This window comes from Pan paniscus, chromosome 6 (genome assembly GCF_029289425.2).
Source record: "Pan paniscus chromosome 6, NHGRI_mPanPan1-v2.0_pri, whole genome shotgun sequence".
Lineage (NCBI taxonomy): Eukaryota > Metazoa > Chordata > Mammalia > Primates > Hominidae > Pan > Pan paniscus.
In genome coordinates this window covers 116462237-116488344 of record NC_073255.2, presented here as the reverse complement: position 1 = coordinate 116488344, position 26108 = coordinate 116462237, and the positions used below count along the sequence as shown (strand labels likewise).

At 49.1% G+C, this 26108-nt stretch overlaps 1 protein-coding gene across 1 annotated transcript; it reads right to left on the bottom strand.

Annotated features, from left to right (window-relative positions):
- Positions 1–7625: 7625 nt before the first annotated feature.
- NPTX2 (neuronal pentraxin 2) lies at positions 7626–21116 on the bottom strand. Its single transcript, XM_034964494.2, has 5 exons — positions 19649–21116; positions 17688–17904; positions 12380–12624; positions 10207–10386; positions 7626–9086 (listed from the first exon to the last, which is right to left on the bottom strand). The coding sequence occupies exons 1-5, from the start codon at positions 20072–20074 to the stop codon at positions 8859–8861; spliced, it is 1296 nt and encodes a 431-aa protein (XP_034820385.2). The 5' UTR covers positions 20075–21116; the 3' UTR covers positions 7626–8858.
- Positions 21117–26108: the final 4992 nt, after the last annotated feature.

Here is a 26108-nt window from a genome sequence, read left to right as displayed (position 1 = left end):
CTGTTTCTGTACACTTACTTTCAAACAGTAGTGAGGCTGGGAGTACCTAGAAGCAAGGACTATGTTTTTAATCCAATTTTCAAAAATTTATCTTTTATTCGTTTTAGACACAGAGTCTTGCTCTGTTATCCAGGCTGGAGTGCAGTGGTGTAATCACAGCTCACTGCAGCCTTGACCCCCTGGGTCAAGTGATCCTCCTGCCTCAGCCTCCTGAGTAGCTGGACTACAGGCACGCATCACCATGCCTAGCTAATTTGTGTATTTTTGTAGAGACAGGGTCTTGAAATGTTGCCCAGGTTGGTCTTGAACTCCTGGCCTCAAGAGATTCTCCTGCCTTGACCTCCCAAAGCACTAGGATTATAGATGTGAGTCACTATGCCCAGCCTAACCCATTTTTTATCTCCAGCCCTGACCTCTTCCCAAATCCAATTACCCACTTGACAGTTACACTAAAATACGTTCTCACACTTAAGTCCAAAACAGAACTCTTTATTTTCCCCCATCCCAAAACCTGCTTTTTGCCCCCACTCCAACTCCCCATCAGTAAATGGCATCTACCCACCTGGTCCAAAACCTTGTTTTAAAAAATGAGACTGTGTCCAGTGGCCCATGCCTGTAATCCTAGTGCTTTGGGAGGCCCAGGCAGGAAGATAATTTGAGGTCGGAAGTTCGAGACCAGCCTGGACAACAGGGCAGAGACCTGTCTCTACAAAAAATTTTAAAACTTAGCCAGGAGTGGTGGCGCACATGTGTAGTCCCAGCTACTCAGGAGGTTGAGGTGGAAGGATCCCTTGAGCCCAGGAGTTCGAGGCTGCAGTGAGCTTTGATCACATCCCTGCACTACAGCCTGGGTATCAGAATGAGAGTCTGTCTTTAAAAACAAACAACAACAACAAAACCTGAGATATAATTTACACGCCATCAAATTCACCTTACTTTTAAAATGTTTAATTCAGTGGCTTTCAGCATATTCACACCACTCTGGCCCTGTCCCCTAACTACCATAAAAAACCCAAACCAGACTTCTTTTCCTGCTCTCTCAAGCCATTTTTGGACCTTCCTGGGACCCACCTGCTCTATTCAGAAATCCTCATTACGTGAGTGTATTAGTCGGGGTTCTCTAGAGGAACAGGACTCACAGGATAGAAGGGGAGTTTATTAAGGAGTATTGACTTACACAATCACAAGGAGAAGTCCCACCATAGGCTGCCTGCAAACTGAGGAACAAGGAAGCCAGTCTGAGTCCCAAAACCTCAAAAGTAGGGAAACTGGCAGTGCAGCTTTTAGTCTGTGGCCAAAGACTCGAGAGCCCCTGGCAAACCACTGGTGTAGGTCCAAGAGTCCAAAAGCTGGAGAACTTGGAGTCTGATGTTCGAGGGCAAGAAGCAGCCAGCACAGGAGAAAGATGGAGGCCAGTAGACTCAGGCAGTCTAGTTCTTCCACGTTCTTCTGCCTGCTTTTATCCTAGCTGAGCTGGCAGCTGATTAAATAGTGTCCACCCAGAATGAGAGTGGGTCTGCCTCTCCCAGTTCACCGACTTAAATGTTAATTTCCTTTGGCAACACCCTCACAGATAAACCCAGGAACAGTACTTTGCATCCTTCAATCCAATCAAGTTGACACTCAATATTAACCATCACAGTGAATAATCAGCTTTTTCACACTCTCTTGGTGTGTGTATATGTGCAGTCATCAGACTCAACATCTGAACACATTTTTTTTTAATCCACTGAATGTTCACAGCAGCAGTCTTTTTTTTTTTTTTTTTCTTTGAGACAGAGTCTTGTTCTGTTGCCCAGGCTGGAGTGCAGTGGTGCAATCTTGGCTCACCACAACCTTCACCTCCCGGGTTCAAGCAATTATCGTGCCACAGCCTCCCCAGTAGCAGGAATTACAGGCGCGTGCCACCATGCCTGGCTAATTTTTGTATTTTTTAGTAGAGATGGGGTTTCACCACTGCTGGTGGTCAGGCTGCACACCAGCAGTCTTAAGTCTTCTAATAAATAAACATGGATAACTTTTCATTTATTTAGGCCTTTAATTCTTTTTAATAATGCTTTATGGATTTCAGAGTACAAATCTTTCCCTAATTTTATTAAATCTATTCCTGACTAGGTGTGGTGGCTCATTCCTGTAATCCTAGCACTTTGGGAGGCCAAGGCAGGATTGCTGGAACCCAGGAGTTCAAGACCAGCCTGGGAAACATAAAAAGACCCCATCTCTACAAAAAAATCTTTAAAAGTTAGCCAGGCATGGCAGTGCAAACCTGTAGTCACAGCTACTCAGGAGGCTGAGGCAGGAGGATTGCTTGAGCCCAAGAGGTCGAGGTTTCGGTGAGCTATGATCACACCACTGCACCCCAGCCTGGGCAATAGAGTGAGATCCTGTCTCAAATATAAATAAATAAATAAATGCATTCCTAGGTATTTGAATTTTTGACACTGTTGCAAATAGAAATGCTTTCTTAAGTTAATTTTAGATTGTTCATTGATCACGTATACAGGAGAAATACAGTAGATTTTTGGCATATTGCTCTTATTTTCTGCATCCTTGATAAACTTATTTATTAGCTCTAGTAAGTTTTTTTGTGGATTCCTTATGATCTTATAAAGAAGATAGTTTTACTTCCTTTACTTTTATATGACAAGAAGTATATGTTTTATATGTTTTACTTCTTCCTTACAATCTGGGTGCATTTTATTTTATTTTCTTGCCTAAGTTCCTTGACTAAAACCTCCAATGCAGTAATAAATAGAGGTGATGAGAATAGCAATATCTGGCTTATTCCTGTTCTGTTTTTTTTTTTTTTTTTTTTAGATGGAGTCTTACTCTGTTGCCCAGGTTGGAGTGCAGTGGCGTGATCTTGGCTCACCGCAACCTCCACCTCCTGGGTTCAAATGATCCTCCTGCCTCAGCCTCCCAAGTAGCTGGGATTATAGGCACGCACCATCACGCCCGGCTAATTTTTGTAATTTTAGTAGAGATGGGGTTTTGCCATGTTGGCCAGGCTGGTCTTGAACTCCCGACCTCAAGTGATCCGCCCACCCTGGCCTCTCAAAGTGCTGGGATTACAGGCGTGAGCCACCACGCCCAGCCAGGTTGTGTCTTTTTTCTTGGTCAGTCTAGCCAAAAGTTTGCCAATTTTGTTAAATGTTTTCAAAGAACCAATTTTCAGTTTTGGTGTTTGTTTTCCTCTATTGTTTTTCTATTTTCTATTTGATTTACCTTTACTCTAATCTTTATTATTCTCTTCCTTCTGCTAACACTGGGTTTAGTTTGTTCTTTTTCTAGTTCTTTACGTTCTAAATTTAGGCTGCTGATTTGAGATCTTTCTTCTTTTTAATGTAAGCATTTATAGCTATACATTTCCCTCTTAGCACTGCTTTTGCTATGTTCCATAAGTTTTGGTATGTTGTGTTTTCATTTTCATTTCTCTCTAAGTTTTCTGATTTCCCTTGTGATTTCTTCTTTCACCCATTGGTTATTTAAGAGTTTGTTGTTTAAAGCCAGATGCGGTGGCTCAGGCCTGTAATCCCAGCACTTTGGGAGGCCGAGGTGGGCGGACCACCTGAGGTCAGGAGTTAGAGACCAGCTTGGCCAAAAGTGGTGAAACCCTGTTCTGCCTTTTAATTGGAGTGTTTAATACCTTTACATTTAATGTGATTACTGATAAAAGTAGGGTCTATATCTGCTATTTTGCTATTTTTTGTCTAATTAATGTGTTTTGTGTTCCCTTATTTCCCATTACTGCCTTCTTTCATGTTAAATGAGCATTTTGTGGTGTAGTATTTTAATTCCCTTGTTTCTTTTAATACATTCTTCCAAGTTCTTTTCTTAGTGGTTGCCTGAGGTACAATTAACATCTTAATTTATAATGATTGAATCTAGATTAACACCAACTTCATTATAATAGTAACAAAAAATTTGTTTTTACATAGCTCCATCCCCTCTCCACTTTTATGTTCTGTTATTGTTGTACAAATTGCGTCTTTATATATTTATGCCCATCAATGCAAATTTATAATTATTGCTTTATGCAGTTGTCTTTTTTTTTTTTTTTTTTTTGAGATGGAATCTTACTCTGTCACCCAGGCTGGAGTGCAGTGGCGCGATCTCGGCTCACTGCAACCTCTGCCTCCTGGGCTCAACCAATTCTCCTGCCTCAGCCTCCCAAGTAGCTGGGATTATAGGCGTGCGCCACCACACCTGGCTAATTTTTGTGTTTTTTAGTAGAGACAGGGTTTCCCCATGTTGGTCAGGCTGGTCTTGAATTCCTAACCTTGTGATCTGTCCACCTCGGCCTCCCAAAGTGTTGGGATTACAGGCGTGAGCCACCGCGCCCAGCCTACAGTTGTCTTTTAAATCAGATAAAAGAAGGAAAGAGTTATAAACAAAAAAATACACTTACACTTTTATAATTACATATATAGCTACCTCTAACAGTGCTCTTTATTTTTTCAAGTAGATTTGAGTTACCGTCTAGTATCCTTTTGCTTTGGCCTGAAGGACTCCCGTTGGTATTTTTTTGTAGAGCGGATCTACTAGTGTTAAATTGTCAGTTTTTGTTTATTTGGAATGTCTTAATTTTGCCTTCATTTTTGAAGGATAGCTTTGTCAGATATAGGATTCTTGGTTGACAGTCTTTTTCTTTCAGCACTTTGAATGTGTCATCTCTCTGACTTCTGGCATCCATAGATTCTGATGAGAATTCAGCTATAAATTTTATTCAGGATTCCTTGTACATCTTGAATCTCTTCTCTCTTGCTGCTTTCAAAATTGTCTGTCTTTACTTGGTTTTCAACAGTTTGTAATATTTCTGGGTGTGAATCTCTCTCAGTTTATCCTACTTGGAGTTTAGGTTTTTAAAAATTGTATTTTATTTCTCTCCCCAAATTCCAAATATCAACAAGTCAGGATGACTACTTCTAAGTATATCCTAAATTCTTCCACTTTTTTTCTGTCTCCTCTGCTACTTCCCTAGTCCAAGCCATCATGACCTCTTACCTGGACTAGTACAGTAACCTCCTCATGAGTCTTCTCTACTTCCCTTTACAATGCTCTACAGTTTATTCTCCATCCACCAGGAAGAATAGTGGGCTTACAATATTAATCACATTATCACACTCCTCTCCTTAAAACCTCCAGGCTTCCCATTTCATTGAGATCTCAACACAGGCTCTTTGTCATCTGATCCTACAATCTCTTCATCCCATCCACTCCTCTCCTCTCCTGTGAATGCAGCCAACCTGGCTATTTCTTCTCTTGAACATCCAAGCTCAGCTCTACCTTAGGGCCTTCACACTTCCTGTTCCCTGTCTGTGAGGTTCCACCCAAGATTGGTTCCCTCTCTTCATTAGGTCCCAGCTTAAAGGTGACCCCAGAAAGTAGTTCCCCAGTGACTCCCTAACACATCACCAGCATTTTTCTTGTTTATATATTTGCCTTCTATCTACACTTCCCACTGAAATTAATCTCCATTTAAAAGGAGAACTTTGCTATGTTGCTCACCATTACATCTCGAGTGCCTGGAATAGTTGCTGACACAAAGTAGGTGCCCCAGATATTTGTTGATAGAATAAATGATAACATCTGTGCTCAAAAGGAAGTCATCTTTTCTTTCTGAGAGCTTCTGTATAAGGAGAGCTGATGTCAAAGCCCCCAGAGGCTGGGCAGGATCTTGGTCTGCCTTTCCTATTGGTGGACACCTGGTCCCAGCCTGCCTTTGATTTAGCTGCATTTTATTACTTTTCAATTCATTAATCATTGATCATTTGGCTACCGTTTCTATGACAACCCTTAAGCAACCTGAATATTCCATCATCCAGGACAATCTCTACCCCACCCTTCTTGGAGAACCCAGTTTGCTATCAGTATTTTTCCAGCCTTCTACAAAAAATAAGTCTTGAGGCTGGGCGCGGTGGCTCACGCCTGTAATCTCAGCACTTTGGGAGGCCAAGACGGACGGATCACAAGGTCAGGAGATCGAGACCATCCTGGCTAACATGGTGAAACCCCATCTCTACTAAAAATACAAAAAATTAGTTGGGCGTGGTGGCGGGTGCCTGTAGTCCCAGCTACTCGGGAGGCTGAGGCAGGAGAATGGCGTGAACCTGGGAGGTGGAAGTTGCAGTGAGCCGAGATCGCACCACTGCACTCCAGCCTGGGCGACAGAGCGAGACTCCGTCTCAAACAAACAAACAAACAAACAAAAAGAGTCTTGAGTCGGGGAAACTGAGGCCACAGGTCTCCTTCACATGGGAGGATCAAGGCATAAGGAACTTGCTGGATTGCATAAATGATTCTTGTCTCTGCTTGTATGTCAGGAGGACCAAACTGCCAACAGAAGGACCGGTGTGCGGCTATGATATGGAGAGGTGGTTCTCTCATCTTCGGGTCAGATCAGCAAGGAGCAGTTTGATCCCATGTTGTGGGCTCAAAGCTCTTCCAGTTGCAGGGAGGAAGTTATCTGGCTCAGCAGGGTTTCCAAAGCCCTGATGCAAAGCGATGCTCTTGTGGGAGGCAGTGCCTGGGAAAAAAGTTGGGCTGGCTCAGCACCTGGCATGCATATGAAGTGAGGAAACCCCTCAGCACCTTTCAGGGGGAGATCTGGGTAGCTGGTGTTTCCAGCATGAAGGAGATTCAAAACAAACTGCTCTCCGCCTGGTCTCAGCACTTTTGAGTTTCAAAGGTCCCCGAGCAGGATATCTGGCCTCATTTCATGTTCTACCCAACACCAGTGGTATTCAGTTCTTGCCAAGTTATACTTCACAACATCAAAAATGGACTCCAGGAACCTCTGTGACCTGCCGGTCTTGGTTTTAGAGGTTATGGCTTCCATTTCAGCCTTGGTATCAAGTACATCTGGCATATGTTGTCAGTTGGCTCCAAGATTAGGCTCTGCTCCGCAATTATAATAGAAATTGACATTGCTACTTGGAAAAGGGACAAACTAAGTTACATTCTGCAGCTACCAAGACAGAGTAAAACGACAAAAGTGGAAAGAGGTGGTGGTGGTGGTGGGCGGTGGGGGGGGATCTAATGCTTGTGAGACCATCAACGCACCAGCCAGGGCCAGGTGAGCACAGAGAGGCGGATCTGGGAGGACACAATGGCACTGGGCCCCTTGGAGTGAGCAGTGGAAGGGACAGAGCCCTCAGAGCCACAGGACGGCTTTGAGCCCAGCTCTATCCTCTATCGGCTGCATGATCCCAAAATAGCTTTAATTGTTGTGTATTCACCTGTAAAATGGGATTAGCTCATTCAGGGAGGATTCAATGAGATGATGTCTAAAGAACACCTACACAGAGTAGACGCTAAGCAGGTACCACACCTGGAAGGTGGCCGCAGGTCTTCTAGCTAAGCTGGCTCTCCTGGTTGAGAAGACAGGGGTGGGCTGGGGACAAGGAGCCTGGGCAGAGCCTGCCAGGCACCCACAGCCTGAGCCAGGCATTGAAATAGGAAGGATGGACAGCTGGACCACACCCTCCTCTAACCATCCTCAGCGCCCCCAAACCCACCAGATGCAGGCTGCGGCAAACCAGAGACATCATCCTTCTGCCAGAAGTTGCAAAGCCCTACCCCTTCCCACCTTCAGCCCCAGAACATGAGGAAGACAAACACAGAAGCATCTTTCAGTGCACTTTAATCGAAATTCCATCATCAGAAGAGTTCTCGTAGCATACAATGTCAGGATGGGCATGTCGACTTGGTCCTACAAATGGAATATCCACAGATTTGCACTTCAAACATGTATGAAAAATAAAATATATAATATTTAGCTTTATAAATTTCCCCACTTTGTCACTTTATCTTTAAAATAAGTTACTACTCCCGTCCAATACAGTGAGTAGCTTGGAGTCACTCAGACAATCTCTAGCCAAATGATCTCTGTTTTCTTGAGGAGTTCTGTAGGGAAATACTTGATGAAGACAGTCCAGTGCTTACAAGAATCAACATGAATTTAAAACGAGCACACTCTTCACAGTGGGGCGGAACATCAGAAAATGGGAGCCTTCTTCTAATGGCTGTTCTTTTCTGTTGGGAAAAAAAAAACCAAATCCTCCAAACCACACCGGATGGTTGTAAAAAGCTGCAACGGAACCTTTGGCACCAGATGAGAAGAGAGGCCTTTTAATGCCATAGCTAGTGATGATTCAGTCAAAGCATCAGTCTAAGGAAGGATGATGGGGGAAGGGACCGGAGATCACAGCCCTTCTCCTTTCTGAGCCCCCCTTCCGCCCCGATGCCCCCTTTCTGGAGACACAGACAGCCTCTCTGCTTTGGGGAAGGCAGGGCTTTGTCTGGGCAGGCTGGGCGTTCTTCAGACGGGAAGATTCACAATGTATAGAACACAAAGGGAGAGGCCCTTTTGCAGATCGGGGGGTAGCCGCTTGCTGCGAGCTTAGTCACCAGCGGGGACGCACTCAATGCACAAGGGACATGGCCACTCCAGCGGGACGGCTGCACAGCCATGAAAGCGGACAGACAGAAGGGGTGCACAGGACACCAAGGAACTGGAAGGCGGCAGGACTCAGGCTGCGATAGCAATTACAGGGGCTCTGAAGAGGGGCTGCTGGACCTGCCTCCACTTGCAGCAGGAAGGCAGATATCCACCCACTCGTGTCTTGGGGGCATCTTCCCAGGGGACCCTGGCACTACTTCAAACAGCAACAGAATCTTGGTAGGGAACAAACAAGTCAGTGACAGACACTGCCCCAGCCCTGGTCTTAGAGATTCCTGGGGAATGAGCTCTGGGAACCCTGAGCCCAGACTGACAAGAGTTTAAGTGGGGGAGTCTATGGCCCTGAACTTCCATGGCAACAGCCTGATCCCGGCCTCCTGGACAGAGGAGAAGGCGGCTACAAGTCAAGGAGACGCTCCTCACACGTCTCCACGGGCCACTTGGAGGCCCCTCCGAACACATCGACGTTATTGTCCACCCACGGGATGATGTTGCCCGGCATGTTTGTGGAGCAGTTGGCGATGTTGACAATTTCTTGTGCGCGAAGGACGCGGTCCCATATGTTGAACTGGCTGAGCTCCCCGACAAATGCCTGAGTGGCATCAAACCTACCCCCTACGGTGTCCTGGGGAATGGGAACAAGAGAGCTGCGTCAGGGCCGGTTCACAAGTCCCCCTGCACACGGGCTGCAGACAGGAGATTTGGGCATTTCTCTGATGCCCCCCAGCTCTGACCAACACTACCTGTTTCTGTAGGTTCTGAAGCTCCCAGGCATGTCAGAACTGGGAGGTGGCATCGCTCAAATCTCCCCATTTTATACAGGGGAAACTGAGGCTGGTAAGGGAAGACACTGCTCAAAGTCCCAAAGCCAGGATCAGAGCCAGGTCTCATGACTCCCAGCCCCTCCCAGCGGAGATGTAGCAGGGGAAATTGAGGGAGGAGTGGGCCAAGAAGGAACCAGACTCAAAGCCCCCCAGTGCACCTGGCATCTACTCCCCACTGTCCATCATCAAAAACCCAAATACAGACTGGAATGCCAACACTCATCTGTCCTAGACCAGACAGCCAGCTTAGCCATTCCCTCCCCTAGATGGTAAGTTTCTTGAGGGCACTTTGAGGTGCCACCCTTTCATCCCTGTCTCCCCCACAGGCTGAGCACCCACTATGGATTACCTAAGTGCCCCTTGCTGGGTATCAGGGTTAAGACCCTGAGCAGGGGGCTCCTGGAAGACACCAGCCCCACAATCCTGAGTCGGTACCATGAGCATCCCAGGAGGGTCCCTCACACAGCCTCCTCCCAGATGGAAGCTGGAGCCTGTGTCACGAGATGACCCATGACCACAGGGACACTCACACCCCTCTGTGCCAGGTTCTATTTGGAATCTGTTTGAACCACACACCCACCTGGTCCCTGCCATGCAGGCCGTGACCCCACGCCCAACCTCTAACCACAGGACAGCAAGGGCCAGGCTGCGGGGGTTCTCACTCCCCCGACCTGGCTGTCAGGACACTGTGGCCAGGTCTGAGGGGCCAATAGCTGGGGCCGGGAGCAGGAACAGCTGCAGGCCTGGCCTCATGCTGCTCGGTTGGACCCTCCTCGCACCATCCCTGGAAGGGCGCACGGCCACCCTGTGCTCATCCTGCACCCACCTGTGCCCACCCTGTGCCCACCCACACCCACCCTGCACCCGCCCTGTGCCCACCTGCACCCACCCTGTGCCCACCTGCACCCGCCCTGCACCCACCTGCTCTTGTCCAAGGATCAGCACACCCCCAGGCTTGATGGGGTGCCAGGGGGCCAGGTTCTCCCCAGTGCCCAGCTTCTCTCCGTCCTGGAATGCCTCCCACATGCCATCCCGTGTCGTCCAGGTGACACAGATGTGGTGCCACTTGCCGTCACTGACAAACAGGGGCAGCTGCGCAACCTGTGAGCAGCAATGTGCAGGTAAGGACCTGCTGGGCCCATGCCCTGGGGGTCCCCCAGGGCAGGAAGCAGGAAGGACACCCCACAGTTCCCCTGGGCCACACTGCTCCTCCTGTCACCTGGGGTCATGCGTGGAGAACATGAAAGGGGGCAGCCTTGGTGGAAACCCTGACCCCAGAGCAGCCCTCACATTAATGGGACACCCTTGGTGCCTGGCGTGGCTGAGGACCGAACAGATGTGAGGGTCAACACCCCCACGCTGGCCCTGAGCTCTCCATGCCAGAGAACCTCGGGAAGTCAGCGTTCCATGGGGCCAGTCTCCTTGGAAAACAGACTAGAGATCCTCATTCCTCACGCCAAGTCCCAAACCTCCACGATGGCACGCAGGGATCTGTCTGTGTGCTGCGGGTGTGCCCCATCCTCCCTGCGCAGCGGCACGTGTGTGAGTATCTGTGTGAGCAGGGAACTCACGGACAGCGCGAGGAACTGGGGGGAGGATGCTGCCACTGGCCGGGTCCCTGGCGGTCCTGCAAGCACTTTCCATGCAGGCTTGCCTATGAACCACCGCGTTGTTGCTGCTGGTCTCCTAGCAACCCGAAGCCTCCCTCCCAGGAATTCGATGTTTACAAGCCGTCCAAACCCAGAGGACAACAAGGCTCTTAGCCCCACTGTGTCATAGGGTGTTATTTAGAACAATTATTAACCCCTGGCTCAGGCAAGGCGGTCTATCTAGGAGGAGCCCAGCAGGCTGATGCCACAGCGTTTTTAAAACCTCGACAGACTCCACCCAGGGCAGTTCAGTGAGGACAAACAGAGTGAGGGGCTGAACTGCCCCTGCCTCCACCAGGGGTGGCCCGGGTGGCAGGGAGTTTGCGTAGCCACTCAAATGCCCAAATCCGGACAGGTTCTGAGAATGTTCTTTTTGTTATATGGAGTCTGCCATTAGAATGAAAGTTTGGAAGCAGGGCTGTGAGAGGTCCCCAGGAGGCCCAAAGTGGCCTTTTTTTTTTTTTTGAGACAGGGTATCGCTCTGTCACCCAGGCTGGAGTACAGTGGTGCGATCATAGTTCATTGCAGCCTCGACATCCTGGGCTCAAAGCCATCTTCCTGCCTCAGCCTCCCGAGTAGCTGGAACTACAGGTGCACACCACCACACCTAGCTAACTTTCTAATTTTTTGTAGAGAAGGGGTCTTGCTATGTTGCCCAGGCTGCTCTTGAACTCCTGGGCTCAAGCAATCCTCCTGCCTCGGCCTCCCAACACACTGGGATTACAGGCATGAGCTACCATGCCCAGCCCTTGAGAAGACCACTCCTGAATGCCAAAACCAAGCAGTCTATTAAGAAGGAGCATTTGCTCTGGAAAAGGCAAGACCATGGGTATACATAACAGGTCAGCAATGGCCATGGGCTGGGGCTGGGATCAGAGTTAACTATGAAGGGGTATGAGGGGGTTTTGGGGGGCGATGGAACTGTTTTATATTTTTTCATCATGGTGGTGGTTACATAACTGTGTGCATTTGTTAAAACTTCCTGAATTGTACATTAAAATGGGTACACTTTGCTGTATGTAAATTATATCTCTAGAAACCTGACCCCCATGAAAATATGCTTGTGGGGAGTCTCTTACACTGAGACACACACACCCCCTTAATCAGTGTGGCCCTGGGGAACAGCCCTCACTGACCGGCCTGAGGTCCTCTCTCAATCCAGGCTGCACACGGAGATCTGTTCCTTCTGCCCTTCCATGGCCTAGGTGCCTGGACCTTCTGCAGCTTCGTGGTTGGACTCACAGCTCGGCCCCTCCCCACCCCACCCCTGTGAGCCGCCCGGCGTGTGCAAAGCTATCCCCACCTCGAGGAGGACAGCCCCGCAGTCCCATGTCTGGGACACTGCTGTGTGGCCCGAGGAGGGCGAGGACGGCTGGGGTGGGGGCTGTGGCTCCCTCCACCACATGATGGGTTCTGGGGAGGGTGGCGGTGCAGGCGGGCCTCACCTTGTCGTTGATGAGCAGCTCGATGGGGTTGTTGCCCCACTCGATCAGCACGATCTCGTTGGCCTGCCCCGGCACCGCATAGGAGAAGGGGGTGCCAATGCCTGGTGAGGCGCTGGACCGCAGCCACAGGCAGATGGTGAAGGCGTACAGCTCAGGCAGCGTCTTCTTGATCTTGCCGTATAGGTAGTTTGTGCGGAGCGGGAGGGACACCTTGAATGCATCTGGTGACTTAAAGGCGCTGCTGCCTGGGGGTTGGGAGGAAGAGAGGCCAGCAGCGCGTTAGGCCACCCCACCACCCACCAGCACGGCCCAGAGCCACATCTTGCTAGACCCACAAGAAGGTCCCTCACACAGCCTTGATGGACCCTCCAGCAAGCGACCAAAGACCGCTCCACACCAGCCACTGATAAAAGGCTGAAGTCTGGCAGGATTCAGGACACAAGATGGAGTCCTTGTCCTTAGGGAGCTTACATTCAGGCAGGGAAGGTGACATGAAACCAGCAGCAGGTACGCGAGGGAAGTCCAGGCAGTGGCTCCTGCTAAGACGGGGAGTGGCCGGGGGAGGGAAGGCAGAGGATGCAGGGAAGGCCTGGAAAGACCTGCAGAAGAGAACCCCAGACACAGGTGACAGCAAGTACAGGGCCCCAAGGACGCCCAGAAAAGGAAAGAAAAGGAAGATTTTGTGGGCACTGCGTGGGGCACGTTAGAGAATTTAGCTCCATCTTTTAGGACAGGAAAAGAGGCCTCTTGAAATCTAGAAGAAAAAAAGCTCTTGGATGGGTGCAGTGGCTCACACCTATAATATCAGCATTTTGGGAGGCCGAGGCAGGAGGATTGCTTGAGGCCAAGAGTTCGAGACCAGCCTGTGCAACATAGCAAGACCCTGTCTCTACAAAAAATTTAAAAAATTAGCCAAGTGCAGTGGCTCATGCCTGTAATCCCAGTGCTTTGGGAGGCTGAGGTGGGAAGACTGCTTGAGCCCAGGAGTTCAAGAACAGCCTGGGCAATACGGCAAGACTTCATCTCTACAAAAAAATATAAAAATTAGCTGGGCAGGGTGGCACACACCTGTGGTTCCACCTACTCAGGAGGCTGAGGTGGATCGCTTGAGCCTAGGAGGTCCAGGCTGCAGTGAGCTATGATTGCATCACTGCACTCCCACCTGGGTGACAGAGGCTCTGTCTGGTTCCTTCTAGTTAATACTCTCTTTTCATAAGTCATATTAGGTGACTAGAAAGCTTGAGGAAGGAGCAGAAGAAAGGTAGATTTAATTTTCTTGTGTTAAGCCAGAAACTGCGTCCTTAGCCACATCTTATAACTTCAGATATTTCCTTGAAATCTTCGCAGGATCTAGGAACCCTGGAGACTTGGGCTTAGAAGAAGGAAGTCTTACAGGGACCCAGGCACCCAATAAACACTTGTCAAGTGAGTGAGTCTGTGTCACTCCTCACATGAAAGAATTACCACTGCCGAGGTGAAGCAGTCAGGCTCCCGGGTCTTGACTCCATAACTTAACTCAAAAGTGGCTTTTTGGTCTAAATCCCTGACGAAAAGCACTTTGCTCTTTTCCTCCTCAAGAGAAGACTGAGTTTATTGATCATTTCCTGTAGTCTGGAGCCAGTGGGAGGCAGGGCAACCGCAGGTGTCTCTCCTCATTTAGGGGAACACACCTGGTCACAGCCTTGGCCCTTCCAGACCTTCCTGGAATTGGTGAGATTCCACCCGCCACCCCTATGTCATTGGCGCTTCTAAAATCCTTGAAAACAAACTCTAGAATGGGTTTACAATATTTCCAAGGCAGCCTTGGTTGAAGTTCAAAATTAAGTAAACCACAACGGCAGCCTTTGTCCAGGCATCATGGATTCCAAAGTTTGCAGGACACCATTTGATTGTGCCAGCTGTCATGGCAAAGGCGGCCCTCTTATTTGAGAACCAGACCCTGCCGTTGAAGGAATCTAAACGCCCTTCACTCATTCAACAAGTGTTGGTTAAGCATCCACAAGGGCTCAGACAGTCTCCGAGGCCATCAGAGACAGGCGGGCTCTCTGGAGCCAGAACTGCCTGTGTCACTGTGGAGTTAAATCAGTCCCTACTGCACAACATGAGCCAGAATAGATAAACCTTTCTCCACCACAATCCCCCAAACTCATTGTCCCTCAGAGTGAATAATACACACGAAAGGCTCTTGGGGGCCGCAGTTCACATCTATCTAAGGAGGGTTTCTGCAAAGGGGCACAGAAGAACCCCCTATCCCCTTCCTAACCTCTCTGGAACAGGCAGTATGTACGTTCTAGAATCTGGGCTTCACGTGTTGCATGTACTCATATCTGCCAATGGTGGCCTCCCGATTGCTCCTGACCTCTTAAGGATGGGCACCTCTCGATGCCACTGCAGAGCTGCTGGGCACCTGGCGAGGGCTGGGAAGACCTGCTCCCCCAAGAAGTCAAGGGGCCAGGCCAGAGTGAAGGCTGGGACTAGTCCCTCATTAGGCTGAAAAGCAAAACTGAGAGAGAGAACCAGAGTGTCTCTACTCCCCCATTTTTGCAGGTTGCACAGTTGAGGCTCGGAGGCTCAGCGAAGTGAGGTGACGTATCCAAGGTCACACAGCTAGTGAATGACAGGCCAGGGGCCGCAAGTCCCTCTTTCCACGACACGTAGCCACTCACACTTAATCTTCAAGTGGCAAATGACCATGTCCTTAATGAAGGCATCATTGTCTAATAAAGAGAAATGGCTGCTATACTTGCGGGAGGGCAGCCTTGCCAATCTGATATGACTCCGTGTGGGTAATATTGTTAGCTTGGTGACAACAGATAGGTTTAATTAGAGCTGGAAGAGCCGAGGGGCAGAGGAGGGGGCCTGTACCCTGAGAGCCAGTGCCTTTTATTTAAATAAAACAGCTTGGCGGTTTGGAGGAAACTTGGTTAAAACCAATTAAGGAATTAAAAGGCCTGACCAATAAATCAGACACTGCAGGTGGCGGAGAGGCTCAGCAGGGGGTGGGCAGCCTGGGGCTGGAAGAGAGGCAGCTTTGGTTTTCTCAGCAGCAACATTTATTTCAACACTGAGCCGGGCAGTGCCTGGACAGCTGGCCTGGACTCTGGAGGCCCTTGCAGAGGAACAGGTCTTGCAGCAAAGAAAAGCAAGCAACCCTGGGCCCTGGGCGGCAGGGGCATCCATATGCCAGGGGTCAGGCGCTTGCTGGGGGCTCCAAGGAGCCTCTGACGCAGCAGGGCTGGGGCCCACACACCGCTCCAGGCTGCAGCCTCCATCACTCCTCTGGGGCCCCACCAACTTCACTCCCAGCTCTGCAATCTGCTGGCAACGTGAATGCAGGCATCACTTTAGCTCTCTGACTTGAGTCCCTCGTCTGAACTAATCCCTGCCTTGCAAGGTCGTGGCAGGGATTACAGAATGCCAAGTGTGGAACTCACAGCCAAGCATCTGGTCCCTAAGGGGTGGAGGCTGATAGACCAAAGGCCAGAGTTCCCCCACCAAGGCCCCCTGCCTGTAGTGAGGTTAAGGTCTAGCTACTCTGGGTTCAGCTGGATGTGTCTAAGAAACTTGGCATCGTTTCCAATCATAGTACATGTGGAGGGCTGGGCGTTTACTCATCTCTCTACAATTGTCACAAACAGGACACTCAGAATTGCCCAGAAGACAAACTGGTCTGCAAATGATCACTTTCCTTAAAGCACATCCCAGAGCTGAGTTGGTGGAGCTCACAGAAGGATTCTAGAGTTCCCACGGTGGGATGAAGAGAGGCTGGGCTGCCTCTCCGGGGTGCATAAATGGCCAGCAGGGTCTTTGCCCTCGTAGAGGTGAGCTTCCCCTCTGTGCCAGATGAGCTCTGAGGGATTGCTGGGAAACTAAAGGGTCAGGAGTCAGGCTGGCGGGGTCTGAGTCCTGACTGTTTCTTTCTGGCTGGTAATGGACAGGCTGGGGATGAAAAGGACAGTCACAAAGTGGCAGCTTCTGGGTGGCCAAAGCCATGATGATGGCTTACCTTAGGAGTAAGCCCAGTGAAATGACATTGGCCTTGAGTGAGAGAAAGAGAAGGGGGAGGTGCAGGTTGATGTGACTGTCACTGTTTGCCAGCTAGTGGCCCAGGACCCACTTTGGGCCCCCTCCCCAAAAGATACATGTCCCACTGAGAACGGAGTCTTTTTCTCATCTATGAAACGGGCATACCAGGAGTCTGAGCTCCCGCCTGGCATGACTGAGGCTCTGGCTCACTATTCTGCTATTTACCCACCTCCTCATGGCAACTTGGCCACTGTGCAGAGGGAGGTTTACAGCCACCAAGGTCTCTCATGGAGCCCTCCTCTCGTTCCACAGCTCCCCTTTCGAGAGGCAAACTACCTTTAGTGTGCCAACTCCATAACCCTGGGTGTCCCGAGGATCCACTGTGGCTCAGGCTGGGTCCACGGAGCCACGCTCACCTGTGCCTAGACGTTCCCTCCTCCTGTCATGGGAGGAGGGCCACAGCAACGGCTGCTTTACCTTCGGGGATGGCTCCTCAGGCCACCCAGCAACAGAGGGGAGACAGAAAGGAAGATTTTTTGGAAACTCAAGAATCTAACAGATCTAACAGGTAAGCCATACTCACCTTTTTCTGAGAAGGGCCAGGAAGAAAGGATAGGTTTTTCTGTAGGAAGAGACTAGGAAAGGGATGAAAGAGACTTGTGGCTTGTGGATGCTGGCTGTAAAATGGAACAGTAACACCAGCCCCTTCTCCATCTGCCCCACCTCGGCCAAAGTCATTGGATGTTCTGCTATTGGGCATCCTCCTATCAATGCATGAAACGGAGTCATGGGGAAGTGGCTTCATCAGGTTAGTGCATCTGGGAAAATTCCAGTCTTATAAACACCCACTACGGGCAAACCTACAACTTCAAACCCAAGCCACCCAGTGGTTTGGGGGTTGATGACGCAATCTGAATTATCCCCTGATCCCTCCCACTCTGTCTCCTGTGGGAGAAACTTACTCACCACAGTGTGAGCAGAGAAGAGAAAGATACACAGAATCCGCTGCCATGACTAGTTAACAAAGGACTGAAACGCCCGTGTGGTTGCTTATCGAAGCTGGTCCTGGACACATTCACTTTTCCCTGGATAATGCCAGTGGGGCTGGCAGCTCATTCCTGAGATGACCTTGTTCAGTCGCCTTTATTATTTGCTCACACACTCGGGAACCAGGCCCATGTGGTGTCACAATCCCTGCTGTCCATCAACCAGAATCGCATGTCTGACCACAAGTGGTGAAAATCAGGCCACTGCCAGACAGAGAAACAGGCCAGGCACACACCTCGCTCCAGCTCGGTGACCCTCTGCAGCAGCGCGTTCAGGGTGCTCTCGGTCTTCTGCCGGTGAGCCGAGGTCTCATTGTGCAGCAGGGACTTCTCGTCCTCCAGCTCTGCCACCTTGCGCAGAAGCTGCCTCTCCAGCTCCCCCAGCCGCTGCTGGAGCACCTCGCGGAAGTCGCCGGGCAGCCCAGCATTGGACACGTTTGCTCTGAGCTGGTGCTTTCAGCCACCGGGGAGGAGGGAGGGGCACAGAAAGAGTTAAAAAGAAATTGTGAAATGTGGCTGTGATGGCCCGACCACACAGGGAGAAGCTTCCAAAACGCAAGCCCTGAATCTTGCCACTGGCAGGCAGGGGAGCATCTCACTGATGCTTTTTTGGTATGGAAAAGATTTCAAAGTCAGATAAGAATTACTTTGCTGCAATATTTGAAACTTGTGAATCTCATTTTCCCTTCTCAAAAAGCCGTTTTTCTCCTCTTACTAAAAAGTCAACATTCTAACCAACACCTAGAATTCTATGTTGGGTAGAGACCAAAACTCAGCTCTAGGATTTTTTTCTTTTTTAAGAGTAAATCGATGGTTACACAAAGCCAAGGAGCTTTCACCTAGAAATGAAAACAGCCCCCAAGTTCCGGTCTGGCACCAAGGTAAATAACTATGCATGCAGAGATGTTTCTGGAAAATGACAGATCTAAAACGTTGCTATTCTGAACTCCAGCAATCTTTGTTTTTAATGCTGTTTCTAAATCCTCACTTCCTATTTCTCTTTCTCCCCTACCATCATGTGGTTCTGGAGGCTGTGGCAGGCTGCCTACCCATGAGTTCATGGCAAGCTATTTACCTTTCTCCACAAAGTGTTCCAAATTGTGAAATGCACATAATGGGACCTGCCTCATGCCATTCATTGTTCCAAGGATTAAAAAATTAAATGATGTGCCTGACTCATATTTAGTGCTCCAGAAATGTTAGCTGTTAGCAATCACAATGAATCAGGGGATATACAGATGCTGGAAATACTGTATTCAGCCCTCACGCCAAAAGAAACCCTAGAGTCATTTTTGCAATAATTAGCACCTGTAATTTAAACCTAGTTTTGCTGAGAAGTATTTTCACAAAGGCTATTAACAGCAGTGTCCACACTTCTTAAAAAGGGTGGAGCCTAAAGATGAAAAATAATTGAAGATTTTTCTCTCAAAGTTCCAAACTGCACGCATCTTCAGAGATAGAGATGAGACGAAGGCGGGAGCGGGGGGGGCGGGGGGGAGGAAGGGGAGGGGGGAGGGGGGGAGAGAGAGAAGGGAATGAGGTCCCTTCCCCTGAAGCAATCCGGAAGAGCACCTTAAAATGGTCCAACTTGCAGACACGGGAGTCTTTGAAGTTAACCAGAGGTTGCCCCTCTAATGCGCGCTCTGGGGTCGCCGGTAACCCCCTGCGCTCGCCTCCCTGCGACCTCCGCCCCCAGACTTCCGCCCCCTCCAGCTCAGCCTGACCTGATTTAAAGAAAGAAACACCAGATGCCCGGGGCAGCTGACCTCCCGCGGCAGCCTCGCAGCAACCCGCACGGCCTGCGGGAGCGCATCCCGGCTCGCGGAGATTTGGAGATTTGCAAGAGGATAGAGGCTACCGCGTCCCCGGGTATTTGGCGCCCGCGGCTTGGCCGTCTGGGTTCGCTAGCCCGGACCTCGGGAAGTGCTCGGCGGATCCCGCTGGCAGTCCCGACGCTCGGGGGTGGAATTTAAACGTTTCCTTCCAGCAAGAGCAGCGGTGTGGGAAGGGATACCACGCAGGGGAGTTCCCGAGCAGGATCTAGATCCCCGCCTTTCACCCTCAAGTCCAGCTCACCCCCACGGACGATCACACCCTCCCCAGGGCCAGGCCCCCTTTCCCCATCCTCCCGAGTCTTCCGCCCCCGACTCGGGAGCGTCCCCATTCTAGGTCCCCCGCGCTCCCCGCGGGCCGCTACCTCGAGGCTCTCCAGGCGGTCCTTGAGGGTCTGCAGCGAGCGGCTGAGCTGCTCCACGACGTGGCTGGGGTCCCGCGGCAGGTCGCCCATAGTGTCCTTGCCCGTGGCCCCCGCGCCGCGCGCCTTGCCGCCCGCCAGCCCCTCGCAGCGCGCTAGCTTGCCCGTGAGCTCGCGGATGGCCTCGCGCTGCGCGCCCAGCGTCTCCTTCTGTTGCACGACGGTCTCGCGCAGCTGCAGCACCGCGGCCCTCAGCTCCTCCTCGGGACTCTGCGCGCCGCCCTGCATGGGCATCGCGGGCAGCGGGCAGCCGGCGTGCACCGCCTCTGGGGGCAGTGCCGTGCACACGAAGCGGCTACCGGGCGCCGGGCTGTCCTGGGCCCCGGCGGCCACGGCGAGCGCCACGCTGGCGGCCAGCAGCGCCAGCATCCCGCCGCCGCTGCCGCGCTCAGCTCGGCATGGGCGAGCGGGCGCCGTCGGGGCGCTCCGCGGGAGGCGCCTTCGCTGCTGGCAGTAGCCGCACTGTCGTCTCGAGGGTCGCGTGCACCGCGGGGCAGAAGTCTCCTGCCGTCTCACAGCCCCACCCACCGCGCTGCTCGGCAGTCTGGCCTGTCCGGTCCGCGCGCCCTTTCTTAAGCTGAGGGGCGGAGGGGGCCGGCGTGTGGGGCGCGCGCCACGAGCTCTGATTGGCTCGGCCGGGTGCGCGTCACGCAGTGGGCGGAGCGGAGCGGGGCGGGGGCGCTTTCCGTTGCGCGCCTGGCGGTCGGGCGGGAGCGTGGGCCGGAGCCTGAGGCGAGAGCGCGAGGTCCTGGGCTCTGCCTCAGGAAAGGAGGCCTGAGGTGGAAAACGACATTGGGGCTCTCGAGAGCCTCTGCTGGCCGTGCCCAGGCGCCCCTCGAACCCACCCGAGGACGCGGGCGTCACAGGCTGAGGAGAAAGTGGGAACCCCTCGGTGTCCCGGTGCCCCTTTCTTAGGGTGGCTTCTGGCGCGGCACGGGGCCTCGCTGCGCGTTTGCCGCCGCCCTCAGGGAGGCGTTTTCTCCAGCAGGAGCAGCCCCCCAGGCAGGACTCGAACCCCGACTGCCATCGCGAGCCACCCCCGCGGCAGGCGTGGGCCTTCTCGTCAAGGCCCGGCCACCTCACTCTCGAGGCGGCAAGGAGCCGCACGACGGCCGCCTCCGGATGCAACGGTCCCCGGGACGCGCTCCATGGCCCCGCCTCCACCCCCCGCGCCAACTCGGAAAACGCTCGGGAAGAATCCCGGGGGCCTCGGGGACCGGGACCAGGACCAGGCGCCGGACGCTGATGGGAAGGAGGGGACACCCGGAGTTAGGGACAAAGTCACGAGGCCACTCGCAGAGCCCTCGCGCGCGTGTTCATCGACTGCCCCCTGGGCGGTGACCTTATTCAGCAAGACCTGAGCTCGGGGGGCGGGGTGACATCTAACTGGAGTCATCGTGATGGAGCCACGTGGTCCAACAGTGCCCCGTCCTTGTAACCAGGAGGGCCCGCAGTGTCACCACTTCCTCAAAGTGAGGCCACTGCCCTCAGCTTCTTGGAGACAGCAGATATGAGCAGAAACCCCCAAAAGTCAGGAGCAAATTTGTTTCAGAATCTCTCCAAATCTGTGGCTTAAAACAAGTTCAGAGGGATTTTGGTGCACAGCTACAGACTGAGCTGGTTTACTGCACATTTATAAATGGAAATCTTTATTTCTTTTCCTCTCTATGTTTTTAAGAAATCCTGTTGCAAAGTCATTAATCACGTTATCCATTATACCACAAACAAATGGATTTGTCACTTGTGCGCAGAAGCCGAGGTTGATTCTGAAAGCAAATTGTACCAAAATAAATGAAATTATTATGATAATATAAACTAGACTGCAGTGATTAATCTCTAGAAACCAAATTCTGACCTGCTTTGCACTTCAAACAATAACTTCTATTATGTAAATAGTTGTGGGGTTTTCAAGGACATTATTGCTAAATTATAAGAAAAGTTCTATTCATGAAAATCTCTTCGTGGATAAAAATGAGAGACAGGAACCTGGTCTGCAAGGTATCCAAAGCAGAGGACAATGGAAGTAATGATGGTTCAGGTAAGAATATTCATTAGCAGAAAAAGGTATGGATGGGAGATTTGGGGTGAGTAATGGGCTCATGTTTCTGTTAGCCTGCATCCCCAGGAGGTGTCAGTTTCACCTTGTAAGTATGACCTTGACTGGACTCATTCTTCCTACATCCTTTTTCAGCTGGATGAAAACTCGAAAAAGTTCAAATAAACCTACATATGCACAAATTACAATAATGAAGGCAACAGGGTTGCAAAGCACTTTATGCCTTGTTACATTTCAGATGATTCATAAGGCACCAAATCCAGACGTTTTCAAAATTATTCAGATAACGATGTGACTTTTCCATTTTCACTCATAGCTTTGATGTTCCTCTTTACTTGTAGACCTAGGTGGCCCTTAATTGGATGTGACAATAGAGTATTATCATTCCTGTATTGTTCCATATATCCTTTCTTGACACACAGACTGATACATTCATATTTGCAACTACTTGAAGTAGAAGCTTGTTCCTTTAATAATTAAACAAAATCAAGTATCTTTCCAGAATTCTAATTTCCTCCTGAACAAAGAAAGCAGTGTACAAGAGTAAAAATAGCATATATCCCAATATAATTACTCCTAAACATCTTAAAAGAGATTCCAGTATGAGAAGTGATCAGTGAAATTGCCAAAGCTCAAGTGGAAAGACCCAGACATTTGAAATGTTATTTTCTTTGGAGGCAGTATAATTAGAGGCTTAGTTAACAGAGTATATGCTATTTACAGTTTTATTTTATCTTCCTGGTGCAATGAAAAGCCTGCTGGCTTAGGAATGAGGGATCTAGTGCTCATTCTAACTCTGTCACTAGCTAAGTGGTTTGGGGCAAGTCATTTCTCCTCTGGACTTCAGTTTTCTTGCATATAAGATAAGGGAGTGGGGGTTGGGTGCGGTGGTTCACACCTATAATCCCAGCACTTTGGGAGGCCGAGGCAGGCAGATCACGAGGTCAAGAGATCGAGACCATCCTGGCCAACATGGTGAAACCCCGTCTCTACTAAAAATACAAAATTTAGCTGGGTGTGGTGGCACCCGCCTGTAGTCCCAGCTACTTGGGAGGCTGAGGCAGGAGAATCGCTTGAACCCAGGAGGCAGAGGTTGCAGTGAGCCAAGATCATGCCACTGCACTCCAGCCTGGTGACAGAGCGTGACTCCTTCTCAAAATAATAATAATAATTTTAAAAAGATAAGGGGATTAGACGCAACTGTCTAAAGGTGCTTTGGCTGTACTCAAGAGCATGATAGTTTGAAAAAGAAGGAATCACTGTTGGTGTGAGGAACGTTTCAGAAACTTGTTTTTTCTGTGTGTGTTATTAACCACCTGTAGCCAAAGGTGAATGTGGAAAGGCAGGGTCGTTTTGTAGTACAGCAGGTAAACCTTCATACACGGAGACGCCGTAGTTGTGGTTAAAACCTGCTTTCGACAACACGAAAGCTCATACTGGGTTTACTCACAGCACAACAACTTTGTCTACCTGAAAGATCCTGCATGTATGACTCATGCTACCCATGAGGATGGTTATGTGAGTGGCAGAGACCAGGGCCCACAGATTTTCCTCCACTTGAAAAGTCGTGCAGATCTGCAGCAGTGAATCAGCTCCACCTAATCTCTTAGTGTAACTGATGCTGCAGCATAGTAACCACCCACTCATTCACTATGTCGGCTGGTCCCAGGTCAGCTGTGAGCCCAGTATGGACTTAAACCGTGTGCTGGGAATCCTGATGAGCTCATTCCGCCTCCATTTTATTGCCCCATCTGTTTGGTTCTCTTGTTCTTCTCACATGCATTTTTATCTTGGTCTTCTGGGAAATGTGCTAATTTCCACCATGGTGTGAGAGGATCCCATCTCATACTTTCTTACATTTCCTTCTCTCTTTCTCAGTGCCACTTGGGAAGTCAAGAATGAGAGTGTGAGCTCTAACAGAATCCAAGGACAGCTTCCTGCAAACATGATTCGGGAACTGTCCTCGGTGCTGAATTTCAATAGGAAGGGGGAAATAAGAGAGAGACGTGTGTGTGTGTGTGTGTGTAAAATTCAGTGCAGATAAAATAGAATTTGGAAGCTCCAGAGGATCCCTACTAACACACATTTATGCTTAAAATGCTAAGACGCTTTCAAGAGTGGATTTTTTTTCCCACTAGATTGAACTGCATGGTAGTGTGGAAAGAGCTTGAGCTTTGGAGTCAGACAGCTTTAGTTTCAGTCCCAGTTTTATGACTTGCCACTTTACCTTGAGAGAATGATTTAACCTCTCCCAGCCTCAGTTTTCTCATCTCTAAAATCAAAGCTAAATTTACTACAAAATATTGTTAGGCTTGAGTGAGATAATGTAAGTGAACATGTTTGGCATATAGCCAGTGCACAATAGATGATAATTGTCCTTTTCTTCCCCTTTTCTCCACTGAATTTAGACCTGTATTATGTAAGTCCCTTTAAAAACAAAGTTGAAAAAAATTCTTCCCTTTCTGCAATATTCTTTAGAGTTTAATAAGGCAAGAATACTTAAGAAAGAACAGGCCAGCCTCCCAAGAGGAAAGACAAGGGATGAAAACTTCAGGAAAATGTACTGGCGTCTCAGCAAGATAAAGATATACTACTTTGTGGGTTTTTTTTTTTTAAAAGATAAAGCATGGTATTATTGAGCTTTAATCAGAGGATTCAGTCAAAGTGAACTGTTTCACACCTACACTTGGGATATATCACCAGACTATGTGCCTGGACCCAACTAAAAAATTTGTAATATTTAACATGTCAGTGATTCTGAATTTGTGTTGCCACGGGACCCAAATAGATATAAGCCCCTCAGATAAAGCAAAATGTTCTTGCTTCAGTGCATCTGGGTTCTTCTTGAATAACATATTTCTGGCTAAATTTTGGGAGCATGTGAGATGAGACACTGAGTTTCAGGAAGTGGTGTCCCTGTACAAGTATATTATCACATTTAGCTAGAGAGCCATGATTTAGGGGAATTGGTTGTTCATATTACTCAACTGATTTCAACAAACCAAAAAAGGCTTTTGGTGGCATCCTCTGATTTCAAGCAATAGAACGAGTCACCGGATATACCAGGGATAATGTCTTACCTCAGTTTTTAAAAGTAAGGGATAATAGACTGGGAGTGGGAGGAGGCTGAAGGAAGGAACATCATCAACTTAGTTTGCTTTGAGAAAATCTTCTATGAATGTAGTCTCAATTTCTCTATATTAGGAAACACCAAGAAAGTGCCCCACTTTCACATAAGTTACAAGTGGTGAAATTGGCCTATTTCTGATAAAGACATGTGGCTCAATATCTCTGTATGATTCAGGCACACAGGTAGCTTGTATGAATCTTTGAAAGTGAGAGTTTGAAGATATTTTATAGAATTTTGAAGACTAGGAAACAGTTTGAGAAAGGTTAAAATGTCATATGGCAGCTAGATAGGAAGACTAGGTTCTGGTGTTCTACAGCACTGTAGGGTGAGTATAGCTAACAATAGTTTATTATATATTCTCAAATAGCTAGAAGAGAGGATTTTGAATGTACCCAACACAAAGAAATGATAAATGTTTGAGGTGATTGATATGCTAATTACCCTGATTTGATCATTATACATTGTATGCATGCATTGAAATATCACTCTGTGTCCTATAGATATGTACAATTATTACATGTCAATTAAAATTATGTTAAAGTAAAGACTTCCCCTCCCCACAAAATAAGTTCAAAACCATGCTAAAAAGATCATAGGGCTACTTAACAGCAGGGCCATGCTGGAACTCAGGCCCTCTGGTTTCCAGTAAGGGCTCTTTTCTCTGTATCACTCCCTAACATACTCATTAACCTATTAGAATGCTTGGTTTCTTCTTCAATAACTGCTTTCTTAAAAATCAATAATTTGCCATTAATTCCAATGACCCCTTTTCTGTCATTCTCCTGGAACTCATCGGCATTGAACATTGTTGGCTAAGTGTTTTTTATTAGAATTTTCCAACATTGGTTTCTATGATATTGTATTCTTCTGGTTTTCTTCTTTGATTTCTGAACATTTTTTCCTTTCTTTCTTCTTTTCTGGACCTTCTTTCATTACCTGCCTCCTCAACACACATATTCAAAGTTGAACTGTCCATAGCTCTCTCCTTTCTCTCACTGTACTCTCTACCTTAACAGTTTTAAATTTTTAAGTTATATTAATGATTCCATCTTAGTTCATTTTCTGCTTCTATGACAATACCACAGGCTCAGTAACTTGTAAATAAAAGAAGTTTATTTGGCTCATAGTTCTGGAGGCTGGCAAGTCCAAGAGCATGGTGCTGGTATCTGGTCCATAGTGGAAAGGTGGAGGGCAGAAGCAAGTGCATATATCTGAGA